The sequence below is a fragment of the Saimiri boliviensis genome, chromosome 14 (assembly GCF_048565385.1).
Source record: "Saimiri boliviensis isolate mSaiBol1 chromosome 14, mSaiBol1.pri, whole genome shotgun sequence".
Lineage (NCBI taxonomy): Eukaryota > Metazoa > Chordata > Mammalia > Primates > Cebidae > Saimiri > Saimiri boliviensis.
The window spans coordinates 47,917,066-47,929,871 of NC_133462.1; the positions used below are offsets into that span (position 1 = coordinate 47,917,066).

General features: G+C 51.5%; 1 protein-coding gene across 1 annotated transcript in view; it reads left to right on the forward strand.

The window, feature by feature from the left end:
• Positions 1-6,213, forward strand: part of LRRN2 (leucine rich repeat neuronal 2) — a 75,323-nt gene extending 69,110 nt beyond the window's left edge. Inside the window, exon 3 of the mRNA XM_039467062.2 lies at positions 759-6,213. Coding sequence (XP_039322996.1) covers positions 985-3,126 — 2,142 coding nt within the window. The 5' untranslated portion in view covers positions 759-984 and the 3' untranslated portion in view covers positions 3,127-6,213. The remainder of the gene's footprint in view (positions 1-758) is intronic.
• The last annotated feature ends 6,593 nt before the right edge of the window (positions 6,214-12,806 follow it).

Here is a 12,806-nt window from a genome sequence, read left to right on the forward strand (position 1 = left end):
TACACACACATATACACACACACACACACACATATACATACACACATATACACACATACATACACACACACATACACACACATACACACACACATACACACACATATACACACACACATACACACATATACATACACACATATACACACACACATACACACACATATACACACACATATACACACACATACACACATATACATACACACATACACACACACATACACACACACACACACACATACACACACACACACACACACACACACACACACCTTCCTCTCCTTCACTGAAGACTCACAGACACTGTGAGCAGATCTTAGAAACCGACACTAAAGCCTTAAGGAAGGCCTGGCCTTGACCTGTGCAGCTCCTTTGGCTTGTTGAGTCAGAAACATGGGAGGGGCCGGGCACAGTGGCTCACGCCTGTAATCCCAGCACTTTGGGAGGCCAAGGTGGGCAGATCCCTTGAGGTCAGGACTTTGAGACCAGCCTGGCCAACATGGAGAAATCCCATCTCTACTAAAAATACAAAAATTAGCTGGGGGTGGTGGCACATACCTGTAATCACAGCTACTCAGGAGGCTGAAGCAGGAGAATTGCTTGAACCCGGGAGGTGGAGGATGCTGAGATCACGCCATTGCACTCCAGCCTGGGCGACAGAGTGAGACTCTGTCTCAAACAAACAAGCCTACACAGGAGTAGGGGTAGATACTGTTTCTCTGCAACCTCCTTAACTCTGCATCCTCTTCTTCCAGGGCTGCCCCTGATGGGGCCTGGCAATGAGTGAGCAGGCCCCGCCCCCGTGGACAAGGAGGAGGAGCTGTATCCAGGAGGGCGAGAAGTGATGCCTGGTGTAGAATGACTGCCCTGGGAGGGTGGTTCCTCGGGCCCTGGCAGGGTTGCTGACCCTCACCCTGCAAAACACAAAGAGCAGGACTCCGGACTCTCCCTGTGAATGGTCCCCTGCCCTGCAGCTCCACCATGAGGCTCCTCGTGGCCCCCCTCTTGCTAGCTTGGGTGGCTGGTGCCACTGCCGCTGTGCCCGTGGTACCCTGGCGTGTGCCCTGCCCGCCGCAGTGTGCCTGCCAGATCCGGCCCTGGTATACCCCCCGCTCATCCTACCGCGAGGCCACCACTGTGGACTGCAATGACCTATTCCTGACGGCAGTGCCCCCTGCGCTCCCCGTGGGCACGCAGACCCTGCTCCTGCAGAGCAACAGCATTGCCCGTGTGGACCAGAGTGAGCTGGGCTACCTGGCCAACCTCACAGAGCTGGACCTGTCCCAGAACAGCTTTTCAGATGCCCGAGACTGTGATTTCCACGCCCTGCCCCAGCTGCTGAGCCTGCACCTGGAGGAAAACCAGCTGACCCGGCTGGAGGACCACAGCTTTGCAGGGCTGGCCAGCCTACAGGAACTGTATCTCAACCACAACCAGCTGTACCGCATCGCCCCCAGGGCCTTTGCGGGCCTCAGCAACTTGCTACGGCTGCACCTCAATTCCAACCTGCTGAGGGCCATTGACAGCCGCTGGTTCGAAATGCTGCCCAACTTGGAGATACTCATGATTGGCGGCAACAAGGTAGATGCCATCCTGGATATGAACTTCCGGCCCCTGGCCAACCTGCGCAGCCTGGTGCTAGCAGGCATGAGCCTGCGGGAGATCTCCGACTATGCCCTGGAGGGGCTGCAGAGCCTGGAGAGCCTCTCCTTCTACGACAACCAGCTGGCTCGAGTGCCCAAGCGGGCACTGGAACAGGTGCCCGGGCTCAAGTTCCTAGACCTGAACAAGAACCCGCTCCAGCGGGTCGGGCCAGGGGACTTTGCCAACATGCTGCACCTCAAGGAGCTGGGGCTGAACAACATGGAGGAGCTGGTCTCCATCGACAAGTTCGCCCTGGTGAACCTCCCCGAGCTGACCAAGCTGGACATCACCAACAACCCACGGCTGTCCTTCATCCACCCCCGCGCCTTCCACCACCTGCCCCAGATGGAGACCCTCATGCTCAACAACAATGCTCTCAGTGCCTTGCACCAGCAGACGGTGGAGTCCCTGCCCAACCTGCAGGAGGTAGGTCTCCACGGCAACCCCATCCGCTGTGACTGTGTCATCCGCTGGGCCAATGCCACGGGCACCCGTGTCCGCTTCATCGAGCCGCAGTCCACCCTGTGCGCGGAGCCTCCGGACCTCCAGCGCCGCCCAGTCCGCGAGGTGCCCTTCCGGGAGATGACGGACCACTGTTTGCCCCTCATCTCCCCCCGCAGCTTCCCCCCCAGCCTCCAGGTGGCCAGTGGAGAGAGCATGGTGTTGCATTGCCGGGCACTGGCCGAACCCGAACCCGAGATCTACTGGGTCACTCCAGCGGGGCTTCGACTGACACCTGCCCATGCAGGCAGGAGGTACCGGGTATACCCCGAGGGGACCCTGGAGCTGCGGAGGGTGACGGCGGAAGAGGCAGGGCTGTACACCTGTGTGGCCCAGAACCTGGTGGGGGCTGACACTAAGACGGTTAGTGTGGTTGTGGGCCGTGCTCTCCTCCAGCCAGGCAGGGACGAAGGACGGGGGCTGGAGCTCCGGGTGCAGGAGACCCACCCCTATCACATCCTGCTATCTTGGGTCCCCCCACCCAACACAGTGTCCACCAACCTCACCTGGTCTACTGCCTCCTCCCTCCGGGGTCAGGGGGCCACGGCTCTGGCCCGCCTGCCTCGGGGCACCCACAGCTACAATATTACCCGCCTCCTTCAGGCCACGGAGTACTGGGCCTGCCTGCAAGTGGCCTTTGCTGATGCCCACACCCAGTTGGCTTGTGTATGGGCCAGGACCAAAGAGGCCACTTCTTGCCACAGAGCCTTAGGGGACCGACCTGGGCTCATCGCCATCCTGGCTCTCGCTGTCCTCCTCCTGGCAGCTGGGCTAGCGGCCCACCTTGGCACAGGCCAACCCAGGCAGGGGGTGGGTGTGTGGCGGCCTCTCCCTCCAGCCTGGGCTTTCTGGGGCTGGAGTGCCCCTTCTGTCCGGGTTGTGTCTGCTCCCCTCGTCCTGCCCTGGAATCCAGGGAGGAAGCTGTCCAGATCCTTAGTAGGGGAGACACTGTCGCCACCATTGTCTCAAAATTCTTGAAGCTCGGCCTGTTCTCAGCAGTAAGGAAATCACTAGGACTACTTTTTACCAAAAGGGAAGCAGGCTGGGCCAGATGCCCTGCCAGGAAGGGGACATGGACCCACGTGTTTGAGGTCTGGCAGCTGGGCCAAGACAGATGGGGCTTTGTGGCCCTGGGGGTGCTTCTGTGGCCTCCAAAAAGTTGCCCTTGCCTTCCAGGGCCACCTCTGCTGCCATTCTGAGGAACATCTCCAAGGAACAGGAGGGACTCTGGCTAGAGCCTCCCACCTCCCCATTTCCTCCCTGCCCAGAGGCTCCTGGGCCTGGCTTGGCTGTCCCCTGCCTGTGTCCCCGGGCTGCACCCCTTCCTCTTCTCTTTCTCTGTACAGTCTCAGTCGCTTGCTCTTGTGCTTCCTGGGCAAGGGCTGAAGGAGGCCTCTCCGTCTCACCTCGGGGGGCAGCCCTCAACATGGGAGTGACCCTAGCCAGATCCGAAGGACATTTGGGAGAGGGACGCCAAGGAACGCCTCATCTCAGCAGCCCGGGCTTGGCCTTCTGCAGCTGACTTTCTATAGGCAATTTTGTACCTTTGTGGAGAAATGTGTCACCTCCCCCCACCCGATTCACTCTTTTCTCCTGTTTTGTAAAAAATAAAAATAAATAATAACAATAATACGGGGGAAAGGAATGAAAGGAAAATAATCCTCTGAGTATTGAGTGTAGTCAAGGAGCTCTGCTCTGGAATCTCCTCGGAGCCTGGAGGGTGATGGGCATGGGGGGCCACCTGGGATATGAGAAGAGGGACAAGAAAAGGGACAGGGTGAAGGAGAGGACAGTTTTTCCTTTTCAGTTTGAATTCTAGCTCCTGGGCCTGCTCCTGGCCCCCAAGAGTCTCCGTGGCTACTATGACAATGACCAGATTGAGGAAGGGAAGGAGGCAGAGCGCAGGAGGCAGGCAGAGGGGTGGGAGAGGACCATCGAGACATACCCCAAGATGGAGAGAGCGGAAATTCCCATCACCAAATGCTGTCACCCCTTCTCCTTCTCTGATAAGCAATTAACATGCCACAGCATAGGAAGCACTTCCCAGCCTATTTCTAATTAAACAAACCCAAGAGGCAGAGTCATGCAGAGAATTGCAAATCATCAAGACAGCAAGAACTTTGGCTCGCCGGGGCAGGAGCGGGGCGTGGGGTGATAGAGGATTTAGGGAGGGGAGGGCCATGGGATAAGGAAGTGACTGCATTTTATCTTTCTGTTCCATTTCGGTATAATTTGCAATGAGCGTGGTTTGCTTTTGTAGTTTTTTTTTGTTGTTGTTTTGTTTTGTTTTTTGTTTTTCTTTTGAAACTGATTGAGTTCTTAGCTTAGGACTCCATGTGAAGAGGAACATCTGTTGGGAAGCCATTAGAGCCAAGGACAGAGGGGCACTGTGGTCCCATCAAGGGGGCCGTGCCAGAGCCAGTTGCCACTGGGCCACTGCTCTCCGTTTCTGAGCTGGGCTGGGAAAGGAATGGGTTTCCCGAGACTGACAGCAATGCGCAAGCCCCGAGGATCCCCCTGTGCGACACAGCACATTTGGCACACTTGGTGGAAGCAGATCCTGAGCCACCATCAAGACTGCAAATGTATACATGGGCAGAAGCCAGACCAGCGACAGAGCACCAGGCCCCATGGACCTGGAGCACTCACCTAAACCAGAGGGTAGTATCCCTCCCTCAGGAAGCTCAAAGAGAGCAGGCTCTGCGAGGACCATCAGCAAATAGCCACGGTAGGAGCCTTCTTCCTTTCGGCCCAGGTCCTCACTCAAGGCTACATCAGAGTCACCTGTGGGGCTTGCTAAACACAGATGGCTGGTCCCGCCCCCAGAGTTTCCCATCTACTAGAGCTGGGTGGTGACTGAGAACCCGGATGTCTAACAAGTTTTCAGGTGACACCGATGCTGCTAGACTGGGGACAACACTTTGAGAACCACTGGGCGCAGGCTTGCCGTGGCTGGGATTTTTCACTCCTTCTGCTCCAGGCCTTGGCTTTTTAATAGACAGTGTTGTGGCTTATGGCTCCAGTAGAGAGTTGGAAAAAAAAAAACAAAAATTAGCTGGGCATGGTGAGGGGCACCTGTAACCCCAGCTACTTGGGAGGTTCTGTCTCCATAAACAAAAAAGAAAGAAACACCTCTCCTTTCCTCCCAGAAGATCCACAGTGCTGCCTGAGACGTGGAGAATCAAGGTGTTCCCTTAAATAAGCTCCTGACCCCTGTAAGAGCCTGTGGAGCCCTGTTGTACCCTGTCACCACCTCCACTGCCACCACAGAACTTACTGAGCTAGCAAAACAGGAGCACCTGCAGATACAGAGGTCCCAAGGCTTTAGATCCCTCAGGCTCAAAAGACATACACATGTGCCTGCAGTTGGAAGGTAGAAAGAGGGAGTGTTCCCAGCCCCGGAGGAACACTTGCCTGCTCTGATCTCTTTGCTACCCCCATTTCCACCAGACTCCTCAGTTACAGGATGATTGGAAGCTGTGAGCCCCTGGGGAAAGGCAGAAATCATCCAACCCAGAGGATGCAGCTCTGGTTCCCAGGCTCCCTGTGCCTGTACTTGATGCCTGTGGCATCTCAGCTGCTGTGGGGCTCACAGCTGCTCACGTCCTTGAATGTGAATGCTTTCTTCTCAGAAGAAAGTGTCAGTTATGAGCGATTAATCTGTGTCTCCCCTGAATCCCCAGGTCCTGAACTGTTTGTCTGCACCAGAAAAGTTAGGTGAGGTGGGGAAAGGAAAGCACCTCATGACATCTCTTCTGTAAAGAGAGAGAACACTGCAGGGACACTCCCCAGTTGGAGAGAGGGAGGACAAGGTGCTCTGTGGGTTGCTGTGTCCTGGAATAGCCAGAAATGGAGCAGCTGAACATAAGCAGCCTCTCCGCTGGTACAGAGCTGGACATGTGGCCCTGGTGTGTTTCGAGCAGGAGGAAGGACAGTGGGACCATCCCCTGCCCTCCTCTGGCTCTATATGTCCATTAACACAGCCTAACAGGTGACATCTGAAGCGTTAGCTTCAACACTAGACCAAACATGTGGGCAAATAAACATACTGGCTTTAAAACAAAACAGCTATTAAGCCTGGTGTCTTCTGTACATTTCAGATTGCTTTTCTTTTAATCCTAAATAGAAATAATACCACCAGGTGCAGTGGCTCATGCCTGTAATTCCAGCATTTTGGGAGGCCAAGGCGGGTGGATCACCTGGGTCCAGGAGTTCAAGACCAGCCTGGCCAAGATAGTGAAACCCCATCTCTACTAAAAATACAAAAAAAAAAAAATGAGCCAGGCATGGTGATGGGTGCCTGTGGTCCCAGCTACTCAGGAGGCTGAGGCAGGAGAATCGCTTGAATCCAGGAGGTGGAGATTGCAGTGAGGCAAGATTGTGCCACTGCACTCCAGCCTGGGGCAACACAGTGAGACTCTGTCAAAGAAAAAAGAAAAGAAGAGAAAGGGAAAGAGGGAAGAAGGGAGGGAGGGAGGAGAAGAAGGAGAAGGAAGGAAGGAAGGAAGGGAGGAAGGGAGGGAGGGAGGGAGGGAGGGAGAGAGGAGAAAGAAAAAAAAAGAAAGAGAGAGGGAGAGAGGAAGGGAGGGAGGGAGGGAGGGAAGGAGGAATGAAGGAAACTTACTTCTGCTTAAAATTTTAAGCTTAGGGCCTATCATTTCTTTCTATTGAAATGATTTCAAAACCTAACCCAATTTGTTGAGGGTATTAGTTTTCCCTCCCTAGTGCACTGGCAAATTCAGTCCTGCCTTCTGTGTCCTCATACATGGCTCAGATAGGTCACAGAGCAGAACTGGGCCAGGAGACAGTTCTGCAGCTCACCACTGCAGCCTTCCCACCAGCCTGACATGGGTCCATTAATCAACATGTCTGGTGTGGCCGCTCAGCTAGCTACAAACCACCCAAATACACTATCTCGCAGCCTGCATTTCTGCATCTCATCTGCAGGGTTGTCAAGACAAACTTTGTGAAAGGCTGAGCTGAAATGAGGATGTAATGAGTGTGTGGCATTCCTGGGAACCATCAGTCTAATCACCATATCACAGAAGTAGAGAAGAACAGCTGGTGTGGTGTCAGGGACCAGTTGGGACTCTCCTGATCTTAGCACTGAAAGTCCCATGTTTCAGGAAACTCTCTCAGTCCTGGGGAAACTGGGATGGTTGGTCGCCTTGTCTGGAAACCTGGATGATTGGTCACCTTGTCTAGTGAATTCTAAGTCTATCCAAGCCATCTTCCTCTTTCCCTTCCAATCAACAAATATTTAGTGAAGATGACCATGTGATAGGTGCCATTCTATGAACCAAGGCAGGTGTCCCCAAACTACGGCCAGCCGGCCGCATGCGGCCCCCTGAGGTCATTTATCCAGCCCCCCGCCGCACTTCAGGAAGGGGCACCTCTTTCATTGGTGGTCAGTGAGAGGAGCACAGGATGTGGCGGCCCTCCAACGGTCTGAGGGACAGTGAACTGGCCCCCTGTGTAAAAAGTTTGGGGACACCTGGACTAAGGATACAAACAAAAGTCACAGAGGCTATAGACCTCCCATTTTAGTAATGGGGGAAAGCTGATGGACAGGAGAAGTAAGTTAAAATATCTAATATGTTGAGTGGGGATGAGTACTAGGGAGAAAAAAACATCAGGAAAGATGAGTGGGGCCTCGATAGGGTGGTCATAGAAGGCCTCACTGAGAAGGTAGCATTTCAGCAAAGAGATGGGAAAGTGAACCAGGCAGTTGTCTGGAGGAGGAGTGATCCAGGCATGGAGAATGGCAAGGGTGAGGGCCAAGAGCAAGGAAGCTGGCGTGGCCCGAGCAAGAGGGGATGGAGGAAAGGTACCCGTGAGACCTGCTGTCGGAGAAGCAGCAGCTGGCGTTGTGGGCCCTGCAGACCATGAGAAGGACTGTGGCTTTTCCTTTCAGTAAGAGGGGGAGCCCCTGGAGAGTTCTGAGCAGACGTGATTTGACTTACATGGATCCGCCTGGTTGCTAGACGGAGAACAGAGCATGTGGGTCTGGGGTGCACAAGGGCAGATGTGAAGAGGCCAGATAAGAGGCTACCGGGACTGTCACCTCGGTTGAATAATTTCCTCTAGAACTTTGCCAGGATGGACGTGAAATACGCCTTTGTACTTTGTAAATCTATCCTATCCCTTATTTTAGAAAATTGAAGCCACATTTGCTCTTTTGCAGGCTTCGGACTTCTTTCCGTTTCCCCATGATTCTTTCAAGTACTTATGCAAAGTAGTTCATGGAGATGAAGCCTCCACCATCACATCTGTAAGCTCTATCAGTGCCCTGCAGTGAGAATGACACTCACTTAAGTTGGTGAGGAATGATCTTGATTGGCCTTCAACTCCATCTTCATTGCGTTTGTTGTTAAAGCACATCATTCCAAGGGAGACAACAGTGACAAGCGCAAGTCACCATCCTGCTGTTCATCAGCCATCAACAACGCCTCGACAGGTCCAGGCATGACGGCTGCCTTCCTTCTTTGTGATTTTACCCAAAGAACTTTTGTATGTTCTTCACAGGTATCACAAGTGTCACAGCAACCTGTCCTTTAACCCAGCCACCCATTTACACTATTTTTTTGCAGTTACCCTTTAAGGACATCTCCTATATTTTGTAGAATGGCAATAACGGCTAATATTGATGAAGCATTTACTACACGCAAGTCACTGTAGCAGGAATTTCACAGGTGCCATTTCATTTTATTCACAGCTACCTTATTCAAGTGGGTACAATTATCCCCATTTTACATATTTAGATATTAGAGCCCAGAAAAGTTAAATGATTCATTCATCCAAGGTCACACAGCTAGTAGGTGGCAGAACCAGAATTCAAATGCTGTCTGATTCCAAAGGCCGGGTCTTCACCACTCCACCCTACTGCATTCAAATTTACATACTTTTGGCCAGGCGTGGTGGCTCATGCCTGGCGGGCGGATCACCTAAGGTCAGGAGTTCGAGACCAGCCTGGCCAACATGGCAAAACTCCATCTTTACTAAAATACAAAAATTAGCTGGTCGTGGTGGCGGGTGCCTGTAATCCCAGATATGTGGGAGACCGAAGCAGTAGAATCACTTGAACACAGGAGGTGAAGGTTGCAGTGAGCTGAGATTGAGCCACTGCACTCCAGCCTCGGCAACAGAGCAAGACTCTGTCTCAAAAAAAGAAATGTATATACTTTCAAAGTATGTCAAAAGTTCTGGGAGAGCAGAAGGACTTCTAAGATCTGTGTGCACTGGAGAGCTCCCTGTGCAGTCACTTTTATTTTTAGAGACTGCCCTCTTTTTTTTTTTTTTTTTTTTTTTTTAAACTCAGGATAATTTGCGACTTTATTGTCAGGACTTCAGTTTTAAAACCTCTTGAACAATTTTCTCTTGAGAACCACAGCTGATGATTCCTTTCTCTGAAGTTTTGAAGCATCCTTTGTAGAAGTCTGACTCTATATTCTCACCTTTTCATTCCCTGGATCCTATCAACTCTAAAATTCTGTAGTGCCTTCCTCTGGAGGCTCTGATCACTCCCCTCAGTAATCAGTTCTTTTTTGTTGGTCAGAATTAAGTCCAGAACAGCTTTTGCCCACGGGCTTCCTTTGCTTTTGAGCGTAGATGTCAGCTGGGCAAGTCAGGAACTCATCAGAGGCTTAACGCTGAACTCAGCCCTGCACCAAGAGAGCGTCTAGATGGCAGGAGTCGCCCCTCACTGCCTCCTAATCTGCATGCCTATTTTACAGCATTGATGAGAAAACGTGGTCCCCATGGTCTCCTTCTAGCCAAGTGGCCCGTGTAATTCTCATAGACAATGTCCTCCCAGGCCATTCTCCTTTATCCTCATCCAAAGGCTGGTTCTGCCTCTTATTGACCTTCCGTGGCCCTGTTACAGACATGAATCAGTACCCCCGCCCTCCGCATCCACCTCATACTCCAAATCTTTGTTTCTCTAGGTTGCTTTATCTGCAGCCCCCAGCCAAAAAAATTCTGCTTGCTTGTAGACATTTCCAGTCACCCTGGTTTCCTACCCCCACCTTCAGCACCACGGCACACTTAAAGAGACCTTGTTTGTGTTGCTTCTGGATGTCTTAGAGCTCTGAAAGAGCCATTGCTTGAAAATGGCAACTTCCGGGCTGGGCGTGGTGGCTCGCACCTGTAATCCTAACACTTTGGGAGGCCGAGACAGGCGGATCACTTAAGGTCAGGAGTTCGAGACCAGTCTGGCCAACATGGTGAAACCCCATCTCTACTAAAAATACAAAAATTAGCTGGGTGTGGTACACGCCTGTAATCCCAGCTACTTGGGAGACTGAGGCAGGAGAATCACTTGAACCTGGGAAATGAAGGTTGCAGTGAGCTGAAGTTGCACCACTATACTCTAGCCTGGGCAACAGAGAGAGGCTCCATCCCCCAAAAAAAAAAAAAAAGAAAAGAAAAGAAAAGAAAAAGAAAATGACAATGTCCTTCACACAGAACACTAGTAGGTTGGGAGAACACTAAGGAGCTATTCCTTAACTTTTAGTTGCCACCCTTACGAATCAAAAGGACCAGGCTGCCAGCCTGCAAGGGAGGAAGAAAGGCCCAGACTCAACCTATGTAAAAAGGATCATGTGTGGTCTATTTTGGAGGACTACTAAGCTCATTGATCTCGACCTTCTCACTTGCTCTGAGTAATAGCTCAATAAATAAGGCCCAGCAGATATTATCGTCCCCATTTTATAGGTAAAGAGGCTGAGGCTTGGAATATTTAAATAACTGATCCAAAGTCACACAACTAATAAGGTTACAGCTGGAGTTTGAACCCAGGCCCTCTAATTTTGAATTCCCTTGCCCTGTTCAGTTACCACGCCACCTTTTAGATAAAGAACAAGGATGTGGATGGCGTGTGCTCCTCTCAGGGGCAGGTAACACTAGACAGAAACAATCAGGGCTAACTACAGAGGATAAAGAAGAGATGGTGTCACTTACGCCAATGGGGATTATAGAGCTGGGTGTGTGGCAAGCAGGAGCAAGAGCATACAGGGTGGTCCCAGGATGCATGGGGGTGGCACTGAGCTAGGCAGAGGAGCCACAGCCCAGTGTGTGCTTCACCATCCCAGAGCTCTAAGACCATTGATCAGTAAAATCCCACCTCTCACAGCTGAAGCCAGCCTCAAGGAGTCATCTGGTTTAGGCCTCTACCTTCTAATGGCTCAAATACCTATTATCTCTATTCATTTTACAGTGAGCGATGAAGGAGGAACTAGAACCCAGGTCTCCTGACTTAGGGAAGGGCTACATTAAGGATCACTGAAAGATGGGTGGTCATTTTTCTCAGGGTCCTCCACTAGAGTCAGTGGGTCAAAGATGGACTTCCACGGATTGCTGAAAAATTTTCCTGTATGCATGTAAATGTAAAATGTCTGGGGAGAGGGCACCTTAGATTTAATAAGATTCTGAAACAGGTCCAAAATCCAGAAAGGTTGAGAACTACTGCATTAGAGGGTGCAAGAATCATACTCACAGCTGCAGGATTCGAGACTACCGCTGGGAGTTGCCAAGGGAAACAGCCACCCACAATGATGTGAGAGTCTGCCAGTGAGTTTTAGATTGATGAACATTCACCATCTTTACACCTAAATGGGACCCAGATTTACGTATAAAGACATTTCCTTTAAAATGAGGAAAATGAAGTGAATTCCCAGTGTTTTCATTTGCAAAGCAAAGGCTCTTATGTCAGCTCTTAACCTTCAAGCTTTCAGCCCATCAAAACCGCCAAGCTTTCGGGAATTTTACTGCAATCCCCAACATCATCCATGGGTCTCTGACTCCTGAGAGCCACATTAGAGCTCACTCAGCCAGTGAACAATACCTGTCCCACCATCATGTGCCCAGCAAGGGCAGTGGGTTCAGCCAAGTGCCATGAGAAACCTAGACTAAAGCTCTTCTCTTCTTTAATCTTGGGTAAATTAGAATCACCCATCCTGTTCCATTTCTCCTTTTTGCCCCTGCCCCAATTCCTCAGCCTCTCTGACCCCACCCTGCACACATGCAAATACATGGGCTGTGTTCACACGTGCCCATACACGTGCTCGCACAAACACACACAACTTTGTAAATGTCACGTACAGATCTGCTCCAGTCCCCCATTCTATACACCATCTGCCAGAAGCTATTTTAAGCACCTAATAAAACTGTTTTAGAGTGAATCCTGGGGTGTACTGCCCTTTGCTTCTCCAGGGCAAGAGCAACCGAGCTCCAGATGGAGCTAAATTTTGCTACCAAGTGAAGAGGAAGAGAAAGAATCAACCAAGGGCTATGGAGAGACCCCAGGGACCTCCCCACAAGCAGTATGGTGCGTCTCCGCTTTGTACTGACTGTCCCTTGCTGTAACACCCTTGGCTAGTAACCAAACCTCCCCACCTCACCCATAGGCTGCTACCACCTTACTCAGTGGTTCTGAAGCCTGAGCACGAATCAGAAGCACCTGGAGGGTGGCGAAAACACAGGTTGCTGGGCCTCATCTCAGAGTTTCCAATTCCCTAAGTCTGGAGTGGGGCTTGGAAATTTGCATTTCTAACACAAGTTCCCAAATGACTGCCGGTTCAGGGACTACACCAAGAGCTAGTGACCTAACTCATGAGCTTGTTGTGAAGATTAAATGAGAAAACATGTAAAGCACCTGGCAC